Source organism: Triturus cristatus, chromosome 7, assembly GCF_964204655.1.
Source record: "Triturus cristatus chromosome 7, aTriCri1.1, whole genome shotgun sequence".
NCBI classification, from domain to species: Eukaryota; Metazoa; Chordata; class Amphibia; order Caudata; family Salamandridae; genus Triturus; species Triturus cristatus.
This window is the reverse complement of record NC_140590.1, coordinates 428,873,436-428,900,989: the sequence shown is the minus strand read 5'-3', so window position 1 is coordinate 428,900,989 and position 27,554 is coordinate 428,873,436. Positions and strand designations below refer to the sequence as shown.

The following is a 27,554-nucleotide window of genomic DNA, read 5'->3' as shown; positions in this document are numbered from 1 at the left end:
AGAGCTATATAGTATCTAGAATAGTATTTTTTACCCTCTGCACTTTCCCTACGGTGCCACTCCGCTATCCAACACTTTCCCTACTGTTGCCCTCACTGGAGTGGGAATAGTAATTTTTACCCCTCCACTATCCAACACTTTCCCTACTCTTGCACTTATTGGAGTGGGAATAGTAATTTGATCCCCTGCGCTATCCAACACTTTTCCTACTGTTACACTCACTGGTGTGGGAATAGTATTGTTTACCCCTCCGCTATCCAACTCTTTCACTACTGTTGCCCTCACTGGAGTGGGAACAGTACGTTTTTACTCCTCTGCTATCCAACACTTTCCCTACTGTTGCAGTGACTGGAGTTGGAATAGTAAATGTAATCCCTCCACTATCCAACATTTTCCCTACTGTTGCAGTGACTGGAGTTGGAATACTACATTTGACCCTTTTGCTAACCAACACTTTCCCTACTTTTGGACTCATTCGGGTGGGAATAATAATTTGTACCCCTCCGTTATCCAACACTTTCCAAACAGTTGCACTGACTGTATTGGGAAATGTAAGTTTAAATATTTTTAAATAGTTCAATGTTTTAATTTATAATAGAATATTTTTAAATTATATTTTATGTTATTGGTCTATCTATCTATCTATCTATCTATCTATCTAAATGTATATATATATATATATTTGTAAATTTTTATTTAATGTTTACATTATAAAAAAAATTACAATGAATACTTAATTAATTGTTTTAAAGTAAATATATACACATACATTATTATGTTTGTGTGTTTAACTTTTTAAATTAAGTTTATTTATTATATTTTGTTAAAATGTATATTACATTAAAATTATTTTGTTGAAAATTATTTTATTATTTAATATATTTAACATTCAATATTTAATTTTTTTATATATATATAAAAATTGATATTTTGTACAACTATCATTTTTACACCAACATTTGTTGGCCAATATTTTTGTACTTACCTGCTAATTATATGGAGTCGATATTTTGTAATCTATATTTTTTCATCTATATTTTTCACATCAATATTTTTAGGTTGCTCGATTTTTAGTAAGGGGCTTCAGAAAGCTCCCCAAGCTCACCACACACTCGTGCGTGTGTTTTTTTTCCTCACAGGCTAATGGGCTTTGCGTGCATCATTATAATCCACACGGGCCACATCTGTTTTCAATTATCTTGCCCAGGCACAGATGTCTCGCTATGGCGCGCACCACTCGTGTGCTTGTCTGCACTTGGAACTGGCTTTCTGCAGTTTTACTGTGTAGGGCGCAGAAGACACAAATCTCTGCAGGCGATGTGTGCTGCTGATGGAGGGACTTTGGGTGTGAACGGAACGGCTCTGTGGGTAAGGGGTAAATTTCCATTTCAGAAGGTGAATCGACGGCGACTGTTTTCCGCTGAATCAGTGTCTCCTTTTTCACGATGATGCATGCTGCAAGGCGAGCACGGCTCTGATAAATCAGCCCTGCATCGCTCAGTAGAAACGCTTTTCAAATTCTCAATCTGCTCTATATCAAGCCCCGACCCCCACTTGTAGGGAGAAACCTTCCTGCGCATCAGGGCCATCGTGGCTGTGGGTTTTCACAACCAGACAGCTCATAAACCAAAACTGCCACTCGGATTCTCGGCACTGGGTTTTCTGGATTCCTGGGTTATCCATGGCACCCACGTGCGGTCCCTTTGATGGCCCACTTTGAGTCTCCCCCCACAACATGCACTTTTGACATATGTGGTGCCGGAAAGTTCTGGATGCAAGCCTCGTCGTCAGGACATGTCCCTGAGGCCTGATGGAGGCTTCCCATTGAGGACTGTGTATGTGATGGGCCTCCCGCTGAGCGGCCTGTGGGCCCATTCACAATCACAGCTCAGGGTGGGGTCCTGCCGCACAGGACTCTCCCGGACCATTCAGCTGCTACTGCGGACGTAATGGGGTCTGTCAGGAAGTTCATCATCCTCCCCCAGTTTGTGTATTGGCTGTCTGGTTTTCTGCGCGGGAGCAGGGAGAAGGGATTCAGGGGAACTGGTAGTGCTGTAGGTAAAGTAATATGTACAAGGTTTGGGCACAATCACAGAACTCACATTCTAATGCCTTTATCGTGTGCCAGAGACCAGAGGCACTATTCATATTAACCTTACGTCAGATGCAATCCAACTGCGTCTATAACTCTACACCAGCCGCCTAGGCACTCACCTGGCTTGGGCATAGCGGCATCATGTGGCATCACAGATCTCAAGAGGCGGCACCTGACGGTGTGTCAGGGGACCAGACGTGTCATTGTAATAGATCATCTGAGCTCTCAGTGTCCACGTGGCAGGAGTGCACCCAGCTCAGAGCTTTGCTCCCACGGGAGTGAACACGGTATAGGGATAGATGCCACTCCAGAGCGCGCAATCTGTGCCTCTGGGGATAGACAAGATCTGATCCGAAATGTACAATATTCTGTTAGTGCCTGTATGTGTAATCAGTTTTGGAAATCAAAACAGGCTTGGGAAAAAGTGTATGCAGACAGTGTCATCTGTGTGGTTTGTGTAGAATGAAGGGAGTATTTGGACCTGAGTGCTGGCACATTCCTTAAGGGAACGTAAGTGTAAATGACTGTATACATTGCTAATAATAACTACGTAGAAATGACACTTCCAGCACAAGTAGAGGGAATATAAATAAAGCGCATGTGAGTTATAATCTTAAATGAACCCTGGTAGATGGGGTGCTAACCCGTGACCCCTTTGCTGTGACAGGGGCCTGAAAGTGCACACACTTCCTCCCTAGCACGTTGGAATGCCCTGCAACAGGACCGTATGCCATTACAGGCTGGGACTGGGCACAAAATAGGCCCGGGCACTGAAATAAAAGTGCCACATTTGTAAATCGGCCCGTTGTGACCTGTAAAGATGCGCTGTATAAGCTGCGGAAAACGGCATGCATTGTGCTTGTTGCAGGCAATATTTGGGGTAACATCAGGGGAATCAACAGTGCAAGCCGACTCACCTGACCCTTAAACAAACCCACAAACTGCCAAACACCTGTCAGACCAGCCCATCACGCAATGCTTGTTGACATTGATGTTGTGTTTGTGAACCCGTCCTGGTGAGGGAGGAAATACCGAGATGGGATTGTGCCAGACGTAATCAGATCAGATAATGGGAAACATTTTCAACACCATGTTCGACAACATCTGGAACCTGATAGGAATCACGCATAAATTAGCATCAGTTTACCATTCCCAAAGTAACAACATCGTAGAAAGCCTCAATAGTTTATTAAAAATTAAAATAAGTAAAATGTGTGCCACCCTTAAAAAAAGTGGCTACACTATCTACCCCTAGCCTTGTTTGCACTGAGAAACGCACCTAGCGATCACCATTTCACACCACGACTGGTAGACTGATGAGCATGCCCATCCGAGCAACTAGGACCAGGTTAAGTTCTGAGGCTTGCTCCGAACCATTGGGAGATAAATTACATGTATATCTTTCACAACTAACAAAAACTGCTAGGTTCTTACCCAACAGGTCAGGCACAGAACATCTTAGTGCACCAACATCAAGCTGTCATATCCAACACCTCAGTCTGGACAAGAGATGTACTATGGGTAATCTCTCACGTGAGTACTACTGAGGAACTGCAGAATCAAAAGAGATTAACTAAAGGGGAACTACAGCAGCTGTGTAGGGACTCTCATATGTTACCTACAATTACACCAAACAGAACTGCACAGCACCCTTTTGCATAACACCTGGCTCCCTCTGAGGATGGCTAGAGCGATCGACATCGAAGCTGGGGAACCGGGTGTGACTCTCGGCAACGATGCTCAACATCCTGTGATTCTGGGAAAATCACTTAATCTCCCCGTGCCTAACAAAAATGAATGTGTCCAACTGTAATGAAACTGGTGCTCATGTAAAGTGCTCTGATATCCAATGTCTCGGGTCTAGTTTGAGCTATATAAAACTGTAAAAAAAAAAATAGCACATGACCACACTCGGCTCCCAAGCATTAGCCAGGTCATGTTATGTCTGCTCATTAATCCCACATACTGTAGGCACAGATAGGCTTTACTTGTCCCTAGAAGTAGCCACTTAGATAGCAAAAAGCCTAATTCACCTCTGCCTATGCAGAATGAGAGCCAAGATCCAATCCAACAAGATAGAAACACACAGGATAGTTGTAAACATACTCCATACGACACCAAATGCAACAGCGCTATACAGTATCACTGAACCCACTGATGTCCAAACCGAGCTGGACAGGATGTGCAGGAAGGGTAACATAGGTGGAGATATCACCTGGCCCCAAGATTTCTCCAAGAAGAGATTTTTGGAGATAGCAAAACACCCAACTCAGAGCACAAACACGTTTGCTCCAGCATTCATCTGTTGACACAGAGTGACTCTTAGGGTATCCAGAGTGGTCTTCTTAAACAACAAGTGGTCTCCCAACATGGAATTCCTATGCAGGGCCATCCAACCCAGGGATAAAAATGGGAATTAGTCATTTAAGGAATGGTTGAATGAAAGTATGACTACCCCTTGTCAGGAAATTTGGAACACCGAGGTGGGTGGACACACTTGGTTAGAAGGGAAAGGACAACCCCTGATTGTACTGAAATGTACACCTTATTTTTCTGTTTCAGAGGAAAAGGAACAGTACTGATGGGTTTGAATGCTAACTAGGGGTGATATTATATATTCCAGATTTCCAATGGGTAATTCTCAAGCTTATGGATTTCTACTGGCAATGGGATGAGCATGCCTACACTCATTTTGTTCCTGGTTGGAGGGGACTGTGCTCCCCTTGCATACCTTGACCTTGGTCATTCCTGGGGAGAGCTATCAGACTTGTACCAGCACCCGTTAAGGAAAAAGACAACCTTGCCGCACAAAGCTCGTCAAAAGAGATCTGCAGACTATTTTTGCTGTACACAGTTCAAAGACATTCAAGAAGAATTTAGACTGCTTACGGAAGCACAGCTGGGGGCAGGGGGTTGATACCTTTATTCACCCTGCAGACAAAAGCTAATGCCTGCTGGCTAGAAATCACCCGGGGGAGATGCTGAAAATGATGAACAGCACTGAGCTTGGCCTCAATTCTATTAAGGAAGAAATGCAAGAAATATGCCTCATGGTAATGCAGCACTGTTCTATACTGGACTTAGTGACTGCAATGGAGGGAGAGGTCTGTACTAAGATTGGAGCAGCCTGCTGTACATTCATTCCAGGGAATGACATGGATAATGTAACACTGACACTTGCAAGACTGCTCAATCTACAAAGAAACATGAGTGCAGAGGGGGGTGCCCCTGATCAGGGGTGGCTTCTGAAATGGTTCTCCTGGCTCCATGATGCATATCCAGTTTATGTAAATCACTGTTGCCACTTATCATTATATTGCTATTGGTATGCTGGGTAATACAATTCAGAATCATCTGCTGTAAAAATGCAGTCCTCAAACTGGGAAGAATGCAAGTAATTAGGAAGGTAGTTGTAGTCAAAAGCGAGCATAAGGAACAACAGGCTCCAAATAAAGTAACTGTACAAATGCATAATTTAGATAGTGTAGTTAAAAAATCAACTAGAGGAGCAAATGTTAATATGGAAATAGATGTGTTCATCGATAAAAATGAATTCTCGCCCTAATTAATAGAACTGCCGCTTGTGAATTCAATACTAACTTCGACTCACAAATATGTAGTCAAGGAGGCCCTGAAACCTAGGCCTTAAATTAGTGATTGATAAGTCATAGGTGGGAAGGTGCGTAGCTGGCAGGAAAACACTCGGGTGGGAAACTATTGAGCAATCCCACATATGGGCACAGCGACATTATAATGGTCAGGGGAGATTTCCCCAATAGCGGAAACATGGCTGAAGGGGGTATGTGTGCTCCTAAAAACATCATTATAAAGTCAGATGTCACATGAGTTAGGAGCACATAGCCAATCAGGACCTATCACACATAGTAATCATGCGCTCCCATGCCGGACATCTGGACACCGTATCCACTGGCTACATTGTATCCACGCGAGGTTTAGACCCACCCATAGTGACCATTAGACCATTAATTTATGATTTAAAAGGCAGGAACCAACATTCTGCACTATATATGGTACACCAGAAAATGTTATAACCTGTTGTGTTTTATATAAAAGAAGGATATCTACCAATTGAGACAGTTCTCCAGCGTTACGCCTGTAACTTTTCTCCCGGCGATAATGTTTAATTAAACAAACTGTTCCTGTTTTGCCAACACCTCTTGTCTTCTGGTTATCTCAAGGATTTCTAACTCGAGCAACAGTGCCCTCACTATCAGCACTCAACAGAGACTTGAACACCACTTTTGTAAAAAGGAAGAAGAAAGGCCCACACTACAAGGCACTTACGCTAGGCAAATGTATTGGGGAAGTGTTTCAACTACGCAGCCTTTGTCAAACCAACATTACTTCAAAGAAAGTGAGAACATAAGTAATGGAAGTTTGTATCCACAACCATTAATAGTCAGCCTTCATGTTTGAACACTGCAATTTTGTATGTTTCCCTTAAATAATTTTTGTTTTTCATTTCATACATGTCACTGTTTAGTGTAGAATCCTGTCCTAATCATGTTATTAGCTATTACATGTTTCAATTATGTACTAGATAGTTGGTTCTGTACTGAGACACATTGCCTGAAACGGTAAAAGCCTATGTAGCAATGGCCGCCAGTTAGAACACACATAATTTATAGAATAATAAACAACTTGAAATTATGTGTTACCTGCTCTGTCAGTTATACTGTTTAAATGCATTGTAATTTCGGCACATCACAATCAAATATAGAAATATGAAAAATTAAACCTTGTAACAATTGATCATATGTAATTCATAAATTATTTCTAATGTACGAGGTTCTTATCAATACTGGCCAAGTGGGCACAAATGTCTTTCCTCCTTCTGTGATCTGTGTTGGTAATGATCAATCATAATTTCATCATGCATGATGTGCAACACTCATTCAAAGTTATGCACAGCCCCAGTGTGCAAATTCATACTCACATTCAACCAGTATTATGACCTTTTACTTACCTGTAGAACACAATAACAGGACAAAAGTAGGAAAATGTATCACAAGTATCTATAACCTTTTGCATCTCACATACAATGCATGCTCTATAGGTAAGGACAATAGAAATTAATCAATGTGAAACATGTGTGTAAAGAACGCATGGGATAACCTAAGCAGGTTATTTTCACACCCTTGGGTATGTTTCAATGCGTCAAGCGACATCTATATAGATATTCTTACAAAGTTCTTTCAATATGAACCACTAACTCCTCTTCAGTATTGAGTGTTGCAGTATTCTTTGTTCCAAGTTTCATAATGATTGATTCCTGCTCCCTGGGTTGACAAAGCCTGTGAAGCTGAAATGCGTCTCCAATAAATATGCATAACTCGAGAGCTTTGGATTGTGGGCCTTTCTTCTTCCTGTTGATGTTTCTAACAAATTTAGAAATACAAATCTGTATACATTCTTAGAACATAATTAATTAAAGAAATCTGAATATTTAATTTAATAATATTACAAATAAATAATAATAAAAAGCTACATTTAACATTTACAAATAAAACAAATTATGAAGAAAACTCTAACTAAAAAAGTATTAAATAACAAACAATATTAGGAACTCACCACCCAGTTCCCCAAAAACATTATAACCCACCCCTAAAACATTTCACAAAAATAAACCAGTATACCAAAAATAAACTCATATTAGAATTTTTTTCAATACATCACAAAGTACATATATTTTTGAAACAAAATTAAAAAAATATCCCCACCCTATTTCTCTAAAACCCATCCATCCCACTACTAAAAACATAAACAAATTTGTAAAATAATTGAAACGAAAAGATAGCATATTATATATAAAAACATTTTAAATCTTTAAATCTTGATATTACCAGCAACAATATAAAGAAACACCTGAATAAACAATATTCCTACCTGTGATATCAAAGTCCACAACATTCTTGCCACCATGATATGATTGTAACAATATTCTTTCTCCACAATATTCTTTATTCCATATTTTGGCAGAACATTGCTATCCACCTATAATTCCAAATGTCTTTTGTTTACAACAAAACTGCAATGAAAATTGGTAGGGCTTGTTCAGGCTAAAGATAGCTCTGGTTCATTAGTGCGTTCTCTAATATGTAACTACTTTCGCTTTAGAAGACCAAACTGACGAAGAACATTAGTTGTGCCTGTCTTTGCCATTATGTCTGATGTAAGCCACGCTTATACTTCACAAATTTAATAGCGAGGCCCGCATTTCAAGTCAGAAGGTAACTGGAAGTGAAGATGCAGAGATGGGAAAATGCCTATTCCAGAAGCTTCAATTGCTCTATATGTTAGCATCACTTAGTATAGCGGAGCAAATCATTACTAGAAGGATTTCACTGCGCTCTGTTGGAGAATGAGACTAGCGAAACTAACTAAAACAACAACATTTTAAGGAGTTTTTTAAACTTTCCATACTCTGTATACAAACAGATTAGTATGGAAAGTTTATTCTAGTAGTGGGGCCAGATAGGAGAAAGATCTCCTGTCAAATCTGGAGGTGGAAATCAGCAGAATTTGAAGTAGGGCTTTTTCTGTAGATCTCAGTAATGTGGTTGGGTGATAGGGTCTTAGTCTATTTTGTAAATAAGATGAAGCATTGCCATTCAAGGATTTATGGGTAAGGCTTCATATCTTAAAGATCAGTCTTTTCCTAATAGGTAGCCAGTGCAGAGATTGTAGTATTAGGGCAGAGGGAGAACCAGACAGGAGATTGTACACTAGTCTGGCTGCAGTATTCTGCAGCTCCTACAGTCTAGACAGCAAAGTCTCATTTGCACCAACAAGTACAACATTTTCATAGTCAAGACAGCTTGTGATTAAGGCTTGAACTAGGGTTTTTCTGGAGAGAGGAGGGAGCCAAGGAAATATTTTTATTCAATAATTGTATGGTAGCAAAACAGATTCTACATAAGGTTGAAATATGTTCTTTCAACGATAGAGAAGTGTTCAGCTTAACACCAAGGTTTTTAACTACTTGTGTTGGGGTCAGGGCAAGACCCAGTTTGGATGGCCACCAATCTGACTTCCACAGGAGTTGGGCTTTCCCGAACAGAAGTATTTCGGTCTTTTCTCCATTTAGTTGCAGGCAGTTATTGGACATCCATGATGCTATCTTCCTCATACAGTCAGAGAAGCAAGCTTACACCACTTCCATTTCAGGATCCAAGGAACTGACCAGCAGCGTGTCATCGACATAGGATATTGTCTCAAAACCACATGCCTTGATGATTTGTGCCAAAGGGGCAACATTGATGTTGAATAATGTGGGCTATGTTTGGACCCCTGCGGTATCCCTTTCCCGACCAGTATAGTACGTGATTTAAAAGGGTTCAGAGAGATGGTTTGAGTATGGTTGTTCAAGAAATCAACAAACCATTGGAGTGCTTTGCCATAGACCCCGATGTCATGCACCCTGAAGATTAAGATGTCACGGGAGACCATGTCCAAAGTGACAGTTAGTTCCAGAAGCACAAGCATCTTTGGGGACCCTGAATCCAGGGAATTTTGATTGCATCAGTAAAAGAGACAAGTGCATCTCTGTACTGTGACAAGTTCTAAAGCCTGACTGAGAGGGATTGAGCAGCTAATGGTCTTCCAAGAAAGTAGAGAGCTGCTTATTTAGGATGTTCTCTGAAAGTTTGTTACGGAGAGGAAGCAATGAGATAGGGCATTTTTAGCAGGGGAGACTTGGCCCATTTTTCAGATGATAGGGACTGAGGCTGAATCCATTGAGAGATTATAATACATAATAGTGGGAGCAATTAAGCTGGAAAGAAGCCCCATAATTCTAGGAGGGCCTATAGCCAATGGTGATCCTGATTTGGTTGTTTTTAGCAGCCTCTGGGTCTGCTCCAAGGTGCAAGGAACAAAATCTTTTCAGATACAAGATGGCCTTAGTTTAAGGTAGACTGACTTCAGGAGGATGGTTCAGAGTTGGGGGAAAATTCGCATAGATATTTTTTATTTTCTCTTCAAAAAAATTAATGGCACAGTTCTCAAGTAGCTGGGATCACTTACGTGCAGGCCTGTGGTTTTGCTGGCTATTCCAAGTTTTTAGGCACAAAATAGGGAACTGCACGCTCTGCCCAGAGTTAATGGGTCCAATTCATCATGACGGTCCCAATTTCCGGCCTTTTCCAAGCACATTTTCCTGACCCTCAAAGCACTTAGGGCTCAATTATGAGTCTGGCTGTCTTCCGACCACCAGACTTGCCGTGGCACAGCAGTGACAGTCCACCGTCCACCATATTACGTCTTTTAAAGTTGATGAAGCGGTGGACCGACGTCTGCCGAGGGAGCAGTCGTTACCTGCTGGTGGCTTAGGAGCACTTCAATGTAATATGCCGAGCAGGGACCTGCTCAGTCCCGCTCAGCATATTACGAGTTCTTGGACAACCAGCCTTTTCATGGCGAAGCCCCGCCATGAAAAGGCTAATGGTGCAGGAACAAAGGGGGCGGCACCCCACCATGGGGATACATTCAGGGGGGCACAACATGTGCGAAACTGCCTGTGCCCCACAAGGTTTCAGCACGGCATGGACGTCCACATACTGGACCTTTTTTGCTGTTTCCATTGCGGTGCCTGTTTTCCAGGTGCTCCCATGGGAATAGCAAAGAACCACCAGCTGTGTTACGAGTTGTGCATTTCCAGCTCGTAATACAGTTGGCGGTCCTTGGGCGGTTTTGCGTGGGTTTGGCGCCAAACTCTTAATCAGGTCCTTGCTTTTTACCAGATGGATTACTGCACCTAGTAAATCTCAGACCTGGATAGAGTGATAACTTCTCCCTGGGATACTGCCCCATCCAAGTCAGAATGGGCACCTCAGTAGCTCTAATGTCTTTCCCTTGCAAGACAGAGGGTGCCCCACATTTCGCTCAAAGTCCCATTTGAAATTCACAGACACATAAATCACGGGACTGGTTGAAGTAGCAAAATGCTTGCGTAATAAACGCAAACACATTGATAGGGAGACGGGAATCATCACACGGTAATTCCAAGTGAGCTGGGATATAGGATGCATTTTCTCCAAATATTTCACATCATTACGAAAGAATTGTTCATAAAAATCCAAAATAAAACATATATGTTTAACACAAGCAGGGTTACAGCAGTTTTGCTTGCAAATCAAAGGAGAAGGTGATGTTAGAAGCGCGTTTACCTAAACATCTATGCACATGAACACTCTCTGACAGTTGGACTGGACAGTTTCTAGCTCTTCTTCCATTTCGCATGGCCACAAATGCGTGCCTAATGTAAGTGGGGACGCTGTAGCGATAAAGTACCCAAGGCGTGGTAAATAAATAGAGTATACAGTCATAGAAAAGGTGCCACGGCTCTCACACAACCAAAGAAAATGGCTCCGCACCTTCCTGTCAAGAGGGAAAAGACCGCCGCACTTGATGTGTGGTGCCCGTCACACCTGGGACCTGGTGCCACTGCTCCTGCTGGAGAAGTACCACAGTGCTAATGCCCTTTAAGGCTAATGAGGAGTCATACACACATGCGTCGGAGGTCAGCGTCCAGTGATTTATTTAAAATAAAACGAATTTCTGCAACTATGAGAACTGAGAAGCAAGCATGAGCTTGAATTTCTGTCTACGCCTGTGAATTGAAAACAAATGCTTCTCTTGCACAAAAGGGCTCCCTGTGTTTTTTTTAATGTAACTGATATTGTCCACGTTGTACTATCCGGTGTGATCTTCAACAGTAAACATGTTGATAAAAAAAATGTGCATTTAAATACTTTTTCACTTCACAAGTGTTAAATAAGTTATCAGCGAGCAATAATGTCACACTTCAACCTGTCAGAGTGTTTCCCTAAAACAATAAACCCCGGCTTCTAAATCGCAGAGGCTTGCTTTGTACTTCAAAGGAGTTTAATGAGTAAAGAAAATCCAGGATTAGGTATTATGTCTTTTCTGAATCCTCTGCTGCCAAAAAGGCACTCATGCTGGGTTAATAATGACACACATTTAACCCGCTCAAAAGGATTCCTGTTATGGTAGATCCCTTGAGCTGTTGAAAAACCTAATATTCAACCTCGCTAATTTATCCCAACCTAAGCCTTCTTTATTAACAAATCATATTAAGTCAGGCTTTGTATGGGGATAAATGTATTGCTTAGGCAGGCAAAACACACCACAAACTGACAGGAGCAGTTTGTTTACTTATTAGGAATTTCTGTTCTGCAGATTCTAACATAGTGAGTGGTTTCTTTTTTTCTGGAAAGAAGGCCACTCACTAAAAATTGCTGGATGTATAGGAGAAGGGACATTAGTTGTAACCCTACAGGTTTTGATTTAAGAAACGGAATTGTTTTCCACATTTTATCTTTTCTTTATCCTTTCATACTGTAATATGTGTGCATACTTCCACGTTTCCAATCTACACAATAGCACTGGATGTTAGTCAGCCTGTTTCTTTATTTACATAGTACCATATACCGAAAAGGCTTTTGGGTCCAGGGACATATAGAAGATACCGGATGTACAAAAGTTAATATTAAATATGAAAATTACCATGAGAACAATATCATTCAAAAGATAACTCAAATAAAAAAATGCATATGGCTGGGTCCAAACTGGGGTGGCATGGTGAGCTACAAAATGATGGATTTAACCCAGATCTGAGACTGGGGTGAATGTTTGACAATGTTCAGCAATCCACCCATCATCTTGTTGTATTGCTATAGTTGCCCTAAGTTGGAAGGCCATGCTCAGATGTGGGTCCCATGCTCACTATGCCACTGGATTCAAGCTAGCCTGGCTGATGAGGGGTGATGCCTCAAAACTGGTCCCAGGATGTTTGATTTCTGGTCCAGGGAGGATCTGGTCTGGCAGTTTGGGCTGCAATGTTCCCTTGGGGAGCAGGTTCAAGAGTGATTTGCATATGGCTGGGTCCAAACTGGGGTGGCAAGGTGAGCAATCAAATTATGGATTGAACCCAAATCTGTTACTGGAGGTAAATGTTTGACAATGTTCAGCATTCTGTCCATCATCTTTATCTGTTGTTCTAACAATTCACTATGTCATACTGTATTGAGCTTAATTTAAGATAATTCCGCAGTACACAAGAGTTTAGCCAAAAGGAATTCTGTAATACCTAAATATACTTTATATATTCTTGAGGCAGCTATTTTCTATGGTCCCTGCCTACCAACAGACAGATTTTAGAAAGGCCAAAAAATGCACTATGAGCATTATTGGTGCAAGCTAAATTGCGATGCTCAACTGATGGCTGATCACCAAAAATGAAACATAACTTCATCTCCAAACGGAGAGATGATTGACTCAGTAGGTCAGACTACCTGACCAGAGTCTTCAAATCCCAGGAGCAATTAGTTTACACCACTGAAAGAATTGAAATCATGGTACAACGCTTACCAGGAGATCTGGGCAGGTAAGCTGTTACTATATGTTCACTGTGAGTGAACATCTATAGGTGCTTTTAAGGATCTCCAAATAGATGGGGTCTAATTCATACATTTTTCTGTGACTTACACTTGTAAACAATTTGTAAAGTGTTAGGATGTGTTATGCGTCAATAAACTGTACCATCATTTGAAGCTGCACTGTTGCTTAATCCAGGCTTTCTTAGAGCACATATGGATTGGGTCTGCCTCCTCGGGTAGCCCATGTGCACTAAGAAAGGTACTTTGTCACACAAACATTGGCTTTCATCACAACGGACATCACATCTAAACAAGAGGATGAGAGAGGCTTATGCAGCTATTTTAAAAGGAATATATAGATACAACAGGGAAAATCTTTTGTCCACAGTACATAGTGTTTGCATTAGTGCAGAAATTCTTACAGAGTTATGCCTCCACTAAAGAAAAACAAACGTTGGCAAAGCCATTAGATCTCAACTACTAGACCTGTTGGCTTTTGCAATCTTCTTTAGCCATTCTGCACAGCATCGCAGCTGTTGGACAGCATGGTTAGTTAAAACAAACAAGCGTGACTAAGCAGCCTACGCATGATTTTGTGGGCAGGCATGCTTGCATTCAACATGCATGAGAACACCTAAAACAATAAATTATATGCAGGCAAAATAAAAGCATATGTCGCCATTACCGACAATCACTCTAAAAGGCAATAGCATCAAATAACTGAGGATTTCATGAATACTCTTCTACAGACAGACCAATAATAATTACCATCTGAATTAACCTCAAATCCACCCACTAGTGCTTAGTAAAGAGGTAGCGACTTCTAGTTATATTCTGCTCTCATTGTACGTCCCCAGGCTGTAAAACTCTAATGAAACTACAACAATCTCCCCTGAAACCGTCATCGACTCAAGCCTTTACTGAGCATCTTTGGAACGTTTTCCGCATTAATAAATACTAATGTCCGGTCCCTATAATGCAACTACAAGCTAGCAGCATTTGTGAAAATCAGAATTCCAAGAAACAAAGAAAACTGCATTTTCCTTGCTCATTTACAGTGTTATTAACTCTCAAAGTAAAAAAAAAGCAAGCACGGGTACATTAACGCCCATATAATTAAGGGCATTTATCATCAGAATGAGCTTAAAATATGCCTTAATCAACACGGAGGGATGTGCTTTAAAAAAAATGCCGCTTTAAAAACATCTGCAATGTTGACTGCAGAAATGTTCAAAGTTGTTACAACTCATAGCAATCCTTCATTCTAGATCCCACCTGCTTTTCCTACTAATGAGCTCTGCCACTTAAATTATTTCCACACAACAAAACTTGACAAACATGTGCATCTTTTCAAACTGGCAGACTTTCACCTCCTTGCAGCAATCCATACTCCTCTACGTTTGTGCCCCAGCTCCATTTTGTATATTGTGATCGAGTCCATTTGCTCCACTGACTGATGTATAACACTCCTATATAATAAGGGTGGATGTAACTTGCTTAATTTGCTGTAGCACGATTACGCAAAATTACAGTAAAATTATACAAGATCCCGCTTTATAGTGAAACCCTGCATTTGGCGATACTTTCTTAGCAAAAAATGCACATCTGCGTCCAAAATGGCCCCAGCGAAGCACTTTGCACATAGAAAACAACTCTAGATGCAATAGAACACGAACAGTAGCAGTACGCTGCCGTTCTGTTCCTGTGCTCTAGCGTTATGCATTGGACTAAATTACTTGAGCGGGCGTAAACGTGTATTTTTTGGTAATTTTGCATCACAAGTAATCTGAAGTTACTTGGATTACTCTGTCGTAATTAAAACTTTGCCCAGGCCTGCTATGTAATCAGCATCTATTCTGCCAGCTTGGAAACAGGCTTTGCTAGTAAACTTTGCCCCATCTCTCTCCTTCAGCTATCAATCAAATTATTTCTGAAATATGTTATATGAAAACTGTCACCTTCTTGGATAACTATTGATCTTGTCAAATTGTGTTTTTCTCCACTCCATGGTACAGAGTCTGCTATAGTGACCATTGTTGATGATCTCAGAAAAGTCATGGTAATGGTGTTAGATAAACATTGGTTTTATTAGTCCTTTATGCAGACTACAGTAGTCTGCTATGCCAGCCTTCCTTTTACCTTCATTAGTTTCGGATCCATGCCAACACACCAACAGGCTAAGAATCCACCCTTGCAGATCACTTGCAGGCTTTCAGTCCTCTTTCAAAGTCTCATTGCAGAGTGCCACAAGGTTCATCTTTGGCCTCTACCTTATTTAATGTGGAGATGGCCCAGGGGTGTGCAATTCTTATCGCCTGGCACCTAGGAAATACTGTTTGGTGTCAAGGACAACACAGTGTCATGTTTCTCGTGTCCACTGGAGAAGGCGGCCCAACCCCATGCCGTACAAACCATTTGGCTGCCAGTTTAGAGTACCACAGTGAAGATCTGTGAGAGCGCATTGCCTGCCACCAAAGCAGCATTTGTGTCCCTATGTGTAAATTGTTCATCTTTGTAGATATCGTTCATTTATGCAAAGCCCTTAAAATTCGGTCAAGATCTCTAAGGAAATGCAGCGAGCAGTGAGCTCAGCGTGCATTGCAGATAGTGGTTTCAGTATGAAAAATTGCAGAAATCTACAAATTGTAACAATGTGAGGCTATTTATAATCCTTCTAGAACGCTCTCCCTTCAGAACACAAGCAAGATAGATGTTAGTTTGCTTTGAAAATAAAATTATATAAAATTTGCAACTGAGAAGAAAATTGCAAAACTGTTCTGCAAACTTATATAATATTTCTCTGGGGCCATCAATAAGTAAAACGTGTTTGATGCATGCCTGTATTCTAAGCAAAGATCAATAATTGAGAACCAGCTTAAAAACATCGTGGGTAACATGACCATTAATTAAAAGCTTGGTTTTGTGCTAGTCACAAAACTGCACCCGCAGGGACATGTCTTTTCATTGGTGCAGATGTATGAGTTTTAGGAATGCAGACAAATTCACAAAAATAGGCCTTACTCAAAGTACACGTTTGCAAATTTCAATTTCTCACACCCACCTATTTTTTTGCAAATTCACTTTCCCTACACCTTCGTTTTCCCTGTCAGGAGAAAAGGTGTGCTCCTGCTCTCCCCAGAGGTAAATGCCCAACATTTTCCCGTGTGGTTAGAGACTGGAGAGGAGCTGGTGAGTACCTTGAAACATGTTAATTCATGGGTGTGCGCTGAGTCACAGATTATGCCAACACTGCAATTACTGCTTCCCACCACCTTTCAGCCCTGGATGCAGATTTGAAGAAAGGTGGCACAATAAAAGTCTTGCTAGAATCCCTGCTACAATGGGATCCCTACATCATCAGATAGTATATTATCAAAGATTTGATATAATGAGACGGCTGCCATAGTTTGTCAACTCCCTCCATGGTACCAAAAAAGACAAGTGTAATTTTTTTCCATGGACAAGTGGATTTCTGAAGCATTTTTTCCCTTGAACATGTAGGAATTTCATACAATTCAGATCCCCGAGTAGCCTCACTGGCACATCTCATTTGCTTCTTTGACCTGACTTGGAACAACATATGTCATGCCACTTGTCAGACACCAGGACACCCCTTGAAATAATTGCATGCCAAACAAAAATAAAATCTAGGTATAAAAATACCTTTTAAATATAGCAATCAATGGAACATATGAAGGAGGAATAAGCTCTGGAAAGAGGTAATCAAAGACATTTTAACTGTTAAGATTATGATAAAAATATTAGAAATTTAGGGGCATATTATCAAGGCCAGGCGATAAACATATCGCCGCTTTGGCGTCCGTTTTCAGGCGTAAAGGGGTGATAACTTTATTGCCTAATCAGCGCGTGTTTTGCTGACTTAGCCCCCTTTTCCAGCACGCCTAACTTTGCATCGCTAATGAGATGCAAAGTAGGCAGGGCTGTGAAACCAACCAGTCAAAATATCGCAAAGGCAGCTTTGCGATATTATCAAGGAAGGGTAGCGATTTTTTAAACCGCATTAAGTATGCCTTAACGCAGGAATTTAACGTCTGTAAAATGCCTGACTAAGGCATACTTAACATGGGGGGTGGATTGTGTGGCTAAGACCACAGGCCCCTATCATCAAGGGTATCGCTGTTTTCCATGGAACATCGCTGGAAAACCAGCTCCTGCTTAGGGCCAGAGTGCACGAGCCCTCTTTAAGTATCGGCAGACTATGCAATTTCTCCTAGGATGCTCATCGATCGGGCGGCCTCTCTACAACAACAGATCAAATCTGGGGTAGTCTTCCATTATTGCACAATATGGGTATTAAGAAGGTTCCCACCCTTTCTTCTGAGCGGTACACACAGCGCTGTGTTTGCAGGCTTTGTGTACTCTAATCTTGATTACTTCTACAATCTGTATGTTGACCTACCCACCACTATGTTTTCCAATCTAAAAAGGGTGAAGATTTATGCATTAGATCATGTGTAAGAGGTGCCAAAGATGTCTTCACTGGCTACTAATGAAGCAATGATAACAGTTTAAGCATCTTGAATTGTTCAGACAACTGTGTGAAATCTCCAAGATGTTATGACCTTGTTATATATGGCTCTCAAAGAGAGACTCTATAATATACACCAGATTCTAAATCCTGTAGCTCACTGCTGTGCCATAGCAACTGCTGATAACAAAACTCGTTGCCCACTGTAGCTATGCCATAAAAAGCCTTCCAGGCCAAGCTGTAATGGGACTTTGAAAGCCTGTCAGTGCAGCGCTACCTGTGTACTTTGAGAGCAGTTAGCACTGCTGCAAGAGGTGGAAGGAAGGTAGGGAAGGTGGTGGGGCTTGTGAAGGGTTGCAGCTAAGGTTTTTTTTTCACATTTGGGTCCGTGAGGAGAGACTATTTTGTGCATGGCCCCAATTACTTGCTTGTCCCTATGTAGAAGTTGAAAGCAAGGACAGAGGAATTTGGGGACCATATAAAACATAACATTTTAGATGGCTAAAAAGTGAATTGCGGGGATGTTTTTCACCTTGATGTTCTAAGTGACATAATTGACAACTACAGCTTTGCTCTCATCGTCTATGTGATGTCACTCAGAAATCCTAGAGTCTGGAGCTGTGCGTGTTTTATCTGTGTTTTTTTTGTCTGTTCTGTAGCCTCAATAATTTCTTTGGTGTTACAGTGCTTTACAAAAACAAAAGAATTAATCAGTCAAACACATTTGGAAAAATAAATCACTGTTAGACCTGGCATCGTTAGGGTTGTCTTCCCTTGGACTTTTTGCATTTTGCCTCCACTTTTTGGTGATTCTTTTTGTTGGCCTTAGGACTCTGAGGACTTTACCTCTGCTAACCAGTGCTAAAGTGCATGTGCTTCCCCCCTAAACATGATGGCATTGGTTTATACCTGATTGGCATATTTGTTGTACTGATAATTCCCTTGTAAACTGGTATACCATATACCCAGGGCCTGTACTTCAAATGATACTCGTTGGCTGATGTGTGATTGTGCCACCACCCGAAATAGCCTTTCAGACCTGTCTCGGGCCTGCCACTGCAGTGACTGTGCGTGCAGTTTACTCCCACTGCGGTTTGGCATTTAAAACTACTTGCCAAGCCTTAAACTCCCCTTTTATTACACATAAATCAACCCTAAAGTAGGCCCTGAGTAACCCTAAGGGCAGGGTGCCGTGTAAGTAAAAGGTAGGGCATGTACTTGCACGTTTTGTATCTCCTGGTAGAGACAAACAGCCTATTAAATTTTTCACTACTGTTAGGCCTACCTCACTCGTAGGCCAGCATTGGGAATTTATTAATACACTTTTAAGCTGTAATTCCTGATCAAAGAGGAGTAGCTTTTCATGTTTCATATGTTTCATATGTTTAGAATTGCAATGATAAATCCTCCTTACTGGTGAAGTTGGATTTAACATTACTGTTTTAGAAATGGCACTTTTAGAAAGGGGACGTTTTTCTGTACTTACCACTCTTTGCGCCTGACAGCCTGTCTCCAATACACGTCTGGATTGAGGGACAGCTACACTTTCTGCATTCCCTCTAGAGAGCCACAAACACAGGAAGGTGAGGCTCATCTGCCTTCTGAACACTCATCTGCATTCTGATGGGTCTTCCTGGACAGGGAGGAATGGGAGGGGCTGACACTTACACTTCAAAAGATGGTGTTCTGTCCACACACAAAACACTGATTTACCACCCACAAGTAGCCTTTCAGACTTGACTGGGTTGAAAGGAATCCTTGTGCAATTCCTAGAGTAGCTTTAATGTCACGCCCTCTATCAAAGGCACTTTTATGTGTAAATACTGAGTCTCTGACTACCCAAAATCGGACAAGTGCTAGATCTTGAACTGAACCTCTGTCCGAAGGACTGCTGTTCTGCTTAAAGGACTCAACTGGACTGCTGCTTGAAGGACTGATTTTCTGCTTGTTGCCCTGCTGCTTTCTGCTCGCTGACTCTGCTGAAGGAGAGCTGGACTTTGCCTTCCCACCAAGTGATCCCCAAGGGCTTACTGGATTGTCTCCTGTTTTCTGAAGTCTCAGGAATACAAAAGACCTCCAGCAATTCTGCTGGTGCTGCTGGACTCTGCGTTCTGTGAGCTCTACTCTTGCCTGAGGTGCCCTCTCCATGTTCTGGGCCTCAGAAGTGCATCTGCTTTTTTAAAAACCTGAGGCATCATCACTTCTTTGCCGATCAGAACTGATGCATCACTCTTTAACGGTGAAGCAGATGCTGTTCCATGACAGTGGTTCTACAGCCTGCAAGGTCTGATGTGAATGCTCTGCATTGTTCAACAACAATTTGTCAACATTGCCTCAACTTCAGTGAAGCTCCACAATGATGCCGCAGCGTGACTGCTTGGAAAAGATTGACACATTAAGGACTCAGCATCGACGCTTTTCTCCATCCAAGATACTTTCTCAGCGGGCCCTGCATCGGTCCAGTAGCCGGCCTGCCCTCCATGCGGTCGGCCTGAACTTTGGATTTGCACCAGTCCCTCGCAAACTCAAGTAACCTTTTGTCTGCTAGTGACTTTTAAGCACTATCTCTGCATGTACTCTTTAAATCATTCGTATCTTGACTTCTTGAGAATAAATTGGATGAGAGGCAATATAGTGGCACAAATAGCTCAAATACAACACAGAACAGATCAAAAAAAGAGATGTATTATATCTTCCGTCTTTTATTGTTCTTGTTGCACTTCGCACAAAACAGTCAGCCAACGCGTTTCGCCCAAACACGGGCTTCTTCAGGGCTGAAATGGCATACAATACAAAAACGTTCTTAAAAACAGACAAAATAATCAAAGACAGACAATCATTCTAAAATGTCAAATGTCCGTAAGTGATAAGCTGAGAGGAAAAAGCGAAAGAACCACCATCTTAGCCACGTGGTTAAGGAAACAAGACACATTCCAAGAAAATGTGTATGTGTAAGAAAAAAGAGAAAGAGACCCTATATACAAAAGTATCACACCCGTGAAAAGAAAATACTTAAAACATAAGTGACCCCTGGTCCACGCAGTTCCAAAGATAACGTGGATACACCAAGAAAAAGAAAAAGAAAAATAAGACAAATGAATGCCTGTAGCCTGATATAAGCATGGCTACATCACCAATGCGTTATTTATTGAAGCTTACCAAAATTATTAAGAGTGTAGGATATTTCTTTGATGATCAGCAAACAGAGAAACGTCAAATCCGTCAAGCTGTATTAGATAGAGAAGCCTTTCCTCAATGAGTAACTAATACTAAAATGCCAAGAAAGTAACGAATTATAAAGCCAATATAAGCAAGAAAAACATACCCAATGTATAGCGACAATGAGACACAACGACCTCAGAGACCCAAGAGTAAGCGATCTGTGTCTGAGGTCTTAATTCTGTAAGACAAGAGTATCGAATCAATAGTCGCACTCTCATAAATCATGAAAACAATTAGCAACTGCAGATAATGCATTCCGCCCTTCATGTTTATCCAGTTAAAACATCCTAATTGTATATCAAGCACTCTATTCGAATATCCTAAACCCATAATTACGCACAAACGCATTAAATACCACGGAAAATACGATTGAAACATAAAACAAAAGAGGAAAGAAAAAAGGAACAAAAACTGCCCGCAACTGAGGTCGGGCTTCACAAACGGCGACGCTAGTCTAGAAAAACTTCTAACATGTTTAAAACTGATCAAAAACCAGGCACATGCATATTCAGAACGAACATTATCATACTAAGGTGACTAATTCACCAATGAACAAACATTAAAGGACACAAACATAAAGTCAAAAACAGCATCAAGCAACAAACCAATAGATGGTACCCGTCTACTGTGTTGGCATCCGTGCCACACAAACGTTATTCACCAATAACGGGGAATGTGTATACTATACACACAAAAAACCCCATCAGTGAAGAACCGACCATTCAAGGCTACAAAATGTTCACAACTCGACACCCCGTTCATAATGGAACTAAAGGGTGTCGGAACCTAAGTTCAGTACGCGCAACCTGCATTGTAACTCACCGAACAGTGGTATTAGCCACGTCCAAAATAGGTTATCCGGCGCAGTCTCCGTACTTCACGTCCCGTACCAAGACTGACAAGTAGTAAAGAAAGTACTTTGCCACACAAGGGCTTTTAAAACCTCGAGCATCACCAAACCGTCAAACAGAAAGCAATTACACTAAAGCACTTAGCATTTTAGTTGTTTTTTCCTTTTTCAAACAGTTTGTCCCGGAAGCGCTATGGGCGTGAAACCGGAAGTATTGATTCATGATTGACTTGGATTCTCGTTCTAGTTGTTTTTTTTTTCTTTTTCAAACAGTTTGTCCCGGAAGTGCTTTAGTGTAATTGCTTCCTGTTTGACGGTTTGGTGATGCTCGAGGTTTTAAAAGCCCTTGTGTGGCAAAGTACTTTCTTTACTACTTGTCAGTCTTGGTACGGGACGTGAAGTACGGAGACTGCGCCGGATAACCTATTTTGGACGTGGCTAATACCACTGTTCGGTGAGTTACAATGCAGGTTGCGCTTACTGAACTTAGGTTCCGACACCCTTTAGTTCCATTATGAACGGGGTGTCGAGTTGTGAACATTTTGTAGCCTTGAATGGTCGGTTCTTCACTGATGGGGTTTTTTGTGTGTATAGTATACACATTCCCCGTTATTGGTGAATAACGTTTGTGTGGCACGGATGCCAACACAGTAGACGGGTACCATCTATTGGTTTGTTGCTTGATGCTGTTTTTGACTTTATGTTTGTGTCCTTTAATGTTTGTTCATTGGTGAATTAGTCACCTTAGTATGATAATGTTCGTTCTGAATATGCATGTGCCTGGTTTTTGATCAGTTTTAAACATGTTAGAAGTTTTTCTAGACTAGCGTCGCCGTTTGTGAAGCCCGACCTCAGTTGCGGGCAGTTTTTGTTCCTTTTTTCTTTCCTCTTTTGTTTTATGTTTCAATCGTATTTTCCGTGGTATTTAATGCGTTTGTGCGTAATTATGGGTTTAGGATATTCGAATAGAGTGCTTGATATACAATTAGGATGTTTTAACTGGATAAACATGAAGGGCGGAATGCATTATCTGCAGTTGCTAATTGTTTTCATGATTTATGAGAGTGCGACTATTGATTCGATACTCTTGTCTTACAGAATTAAGACCTCAGACACAGATCGCTTACTCTTGGGTCTCTGAGGTCGTTGTGTCTCATTGTCGCTATACATTGGGTATGTTTTTCTTGCTTATATTGGCTTTATAATTCGTTACTTTCTTGGCATTTTAGTATTAGTTACTCATTGAGGAAAGGCTTCTCTATCTAATACAGCTTGACGGATTTGACGTTTCTCTGTTTGCTGATCATCAAAGAAATATCCTACACTTTTAATAATTTTGGTAAGCTTCAATAAATAACGCATTGGTGATGTAGCCATGCTTATATCAGGCTACAGGCATTCATTTGTCTTATTTTTCTTTTTCTTTTTCTTGGTGTATCCACGTTATCTTTGGAACTGCGTGGAACAGGGGTCACTTATGTTTTAAGTATTTTCTTTTCACGGGTGTGATACTTTTGTATATAGGGTCTCTTTCTCTTTTTTCTTACACATACACATTTTCTTGGAATGTGTCTTGTTTCCTTAACCACGTGGCTAAGATGGTGGTTCTTTCGCTTTTTCCTCTCAGCTTATCACTTACGGACATTTGACATTTTAGAATGATTGTCTGTCTTTGATTATTTTGTCTGTTTTTAAGAACGTTTTTGTATTGTATGCCATTTCAGCCCTGAAGAAGCCCGTGTTTGGGCGAAACGCGTTGGCTGACTGTTTTGTGCGAAGTGCAACAAGAACAATAAAAGACGGAAGATATAATACATCTCTTTTTTTGATCTGTTCTGTGTTGTATTTGAGCTATTTGTGCCACTATATTGCCTCTCATCCAATTTATTCTCAAGTATTTATTCACGTTCTACAGGCAGCAGAGCGTTTGAGGTGGGCAATATTCTACATTACTGGTGACTGATTCTGGTGGTGCAGTCTTCTGTGACCCGGCTGCTTCTTCTTTCTATGTATATGTATCTTGACTTCTACTCATTAGATTTTTGTTCTTTTGATCTTATTTTGCTCAGATAAACATTTTCTATTTTTCTAAACATACATGGAGTCTTATCTTTTGTGGTATATTCATTGTGTTACTGTGTGGGTGTGTAGCACAACTACTTTACGCATTGTCTCTTTAGTTAAGCTGGACTGCTCTGTGCCAAGCTACCAGAGGGTGAGCCCAGACTATCTTTTAGTGCGTATTAAGCTTAACCTGACTAGAGTGGTGATTTCTCTCTGGTGTGGGTGCATACATTAGCCAACGAGTAATCCCATTTCTAACATTCACTATTAAATGAGAGGTACCTTTTCTCTATTAATAATTTCAGTCTTGGATCTATGGTCACATGAACATCAACATTTCTTTTTACACATATTTAAAATGGTGGAAAGATAGCACAGGAAATACTGCCAATATGTTTCAAGGTTCGCATTGACATAAAAAAGCATAAAAGGTTTTTAAAAAACACTACCTTTGTATTTGCGTGTTTATTGTCTATCTGACAAACACGGGAGACACAATAATTCCTTGCAGGAGTTGACTTTTTCATGTTTTTCTTCTCTTTTGGCTCTGGTTCTGGAAATGTCAAGTGTGGAAGAGGCTGGACCTTCATGGAAGAAAAAGTGGATTGCATTTTAGAGATAGCTTAGTTAGTCCCATTGCCTCCTATCAAGCGATGAATCAAAGAAACAGTAAACCCCAACTTCGACCTGACATCAGAGAATGCCATAACGTTATGCATGTTTAAACATTGTGTTGGCATCAGCATCTTGCAATCATTCACAAAGGGAGCATTAACTCACACTGGTGAAATGAGTGAGGGGGGATGCTTACCTGTTTTAGTACAAGAGAGCTCCAGGATCCCTTTCAGGCGACACTGACAGACTCCGGACAGAGGACAGATCTGGTTGGACACGGTGGGTGTGAGCCTGCCTGATCACTAAGCTTCATAGGTGACAACAGTGTAAGGACAGGTTTGGGCGAAAGGTAATCTTGACACTGATTGGGCGTCGTCCCTTAATGCCTACTACATTGAGGGTATGAAAGGTGCTTCTGCTGGAATTACAGTACATTCGGTACTTTCCAGTTCAGGTATAAACAAAGACCGACAAGAAAAGGTAATTTAGTATGAAATGAAATGTAATTTATGACGAGGACATATTTGTCCGTGAAGAAGAAGGTTTAGATCATTTCATATTTCGAGGCCTGGTGTGCATGCCCCACAGCTCCATACGGTCACCTTGACTAGTTACCCAGCATTGACTCTTCTGTGGAAAGTAAGCAGTAATGCTGGCAGGGTTTTAGTTATGTAAGGGTGCGTACAATGGCCGCAGAGTCTTTACACAACCCACACTTGGCTTGATTTAAAAGGCACATGATGTAATGTGCCAATTGTTTATTGAAAGATGCTTTTTCGGTGGCTGGTGTGCGATGTGGTTGACTTTACCTTACACAGTGAGATTCGCACTCATATTAGAGATGTCCAGTTGACCAAAGATGTGTTTGAGGGATGTTTCACAGGCACGTTCATCTCTATGAACGGAGGAGACACCTCACAGACTGCCTGGTAAAGGCAGGTAACCATGATGCTTTAAGCAAGAACCTGTTCACAAAAGGGCGTCTGGGTCGTGGAAACATAGGCGATTGGGTGTATTGAAGGGGTGTGTGCTGAGGTATTCAAGATATTACGATATGATTAGCGCAGTATATCTAATGATAGTTTACCTCGTTATGGTGTATTAAACGGCTCGAGATCCCCGATTATGTTTAGTACGACAAAAAGGGCCGAGAAACCGAACCGCCTCCATCTTGGATTGCGGCTCTCTCTCTCACTTGGAAGTCACGTGGTCTTTTCCGCACACCCTCTGCTTTCCCCTTTCCTTGCATTTTAGGAGACAGGCTGAGTTGCTGAGAAGCAAGGTCACATCTGCTAAAAGAGAGTATCAGGCAAATTCCTCTAGGCCTGGGACGAGAAGGGAGTTACCCTTTCGACCTTCTCTGTAAAGATAGTAACCCTTTGTATGTGTAACCGAAACTAGAAATGGGCATGAGCTCATTAGGGGCGCCAGGACTAACTGGTACTTTTCCACATATATGGTTTTGTATGCTGTACTGATAATGTATAAAAGTGTGTTGCTGTCAAGGAGCCAGCAGTCTTCCTCGGCGCACCTGATGGGTGAGGATCGACGAGGCTCCTCTATATAGAGTTCTGTGGTGGATAATAAACGTTTGAACCTTCCACGTTGCCAACTGCTCCTTCTTACCTAATATTGCGGGCCAATGGTAAGTGTGGCCCTTGGAATAATTATTTTGGACACAACAGTGCCTACAGATTGCCTGTTACGTAAGAAGTAGAAGGTTGTTCTATATACAGTAAGTAGTTGACCAATTATTAACTTAATAATCGTAACTTGTTTTATTGAAAGCTTAAATCCACTTTTCTGCTTCTTTTAATGACTGTAGCTAAAAGGTTACTCACTTTACCAGCTCTTAATTTACCGAACTTGAGAGGCTGGAGGTCTGGGGCAGTATTGCCAGGAGTCAAATGTGTCACCTTCAGGTCACTGCATTTGTCTGCTGAGAGTGTTCAACACACTGAGCAGTGCCGCAGGCAATAAAGAGATTCATGACCAGTATTACGATTTGTGATTGGTATCTCACTGGCTTAAGGAGAGTTTTCTCTTTTAATTTGTGCTCCAGTAAAGTGAATGTTATTTTTTTGTTTGTTTCCCTTGGATGCAGCAGAGGGAGGTGAGGAACTTTCACAGTATTTATCAGGTCAGAGATTTGCAGCAGATGTTCTAATATTCGATGGTTCTTCAGAGACCTTAGGAAACGCTCATTATTTCAATAGTTGTTGGTAAGGAGCCGAGGTGGCAGCTGCATGTTGAGGACAGATCGCTTTTGCTTGCACGACAGAGAGTCACGAGCTGTGAACTTGAATCAGAAACTTATGTATGTCGCAGATAACATCTTCTTATGTAGAGAAGAGACCTGGAGATGACTTTCAGTTATTGTTTGCACAGCTCAGAGTTGTATAAGCTGTGAGCGTGTGCAAATGATTTTTTTATTTGCAGAAATCAACGTTGATTGGTCTTTTGGAGAAGGATGTGTCCAGGAGCAGACCACATATGACAATAATTGCTTCATATGAGATGATAGATGAGGACAGTAATTGCCAAAATGGAAATATGTGTCCTACGCATCAAATGAATAAAGCAGGAAAGCTTTTAAGTGGCAGGATTATTTTCTAACTCAGTTGAATGAGTGATATGATTGGTTATCAGGGGCAAGTTCTTTTGCTTAAATTCAAGGATTTGGCCAGGGTATCCTGTGTGCAGAGACACCTTCTTCTCCATGTAATGGGCAGATCACAGACTCCAAATTAAAATATGTATAAATATCTAGGGAGTGTGTCAGACGTAGGCAGAGAGTTC

The 27,554-nt window shown here is 41.2% G+C and overlaps 1 protein-coding gene across 2 annotated transcripts in view; it reads right to left on the bottom strand.

Annotated features, from left to right (window-relative positions):
- The window catches only part of LOC146809872 (myosin heavy chain, skeletal muscle-like), an 880,636-nt gene that overhangs the window by 788,460 nt on the left and 64,622 nt on the right, over positions 1 to 27,554 (bottom strand). For both annotated transcript variants that reach the window (XM_085616724.1, XM_085616725.1), the window contains exon 2: positions 24,590 to 24,724. In XM_085616724.1, coding sequence (XP_085472850.1) covers positions 24,590 to 24,724 — 135 coding nt within the window. The remainder of the gene's footprint in view (positions 1 to 24,589; positions 24,725 to 27,554) is intronic.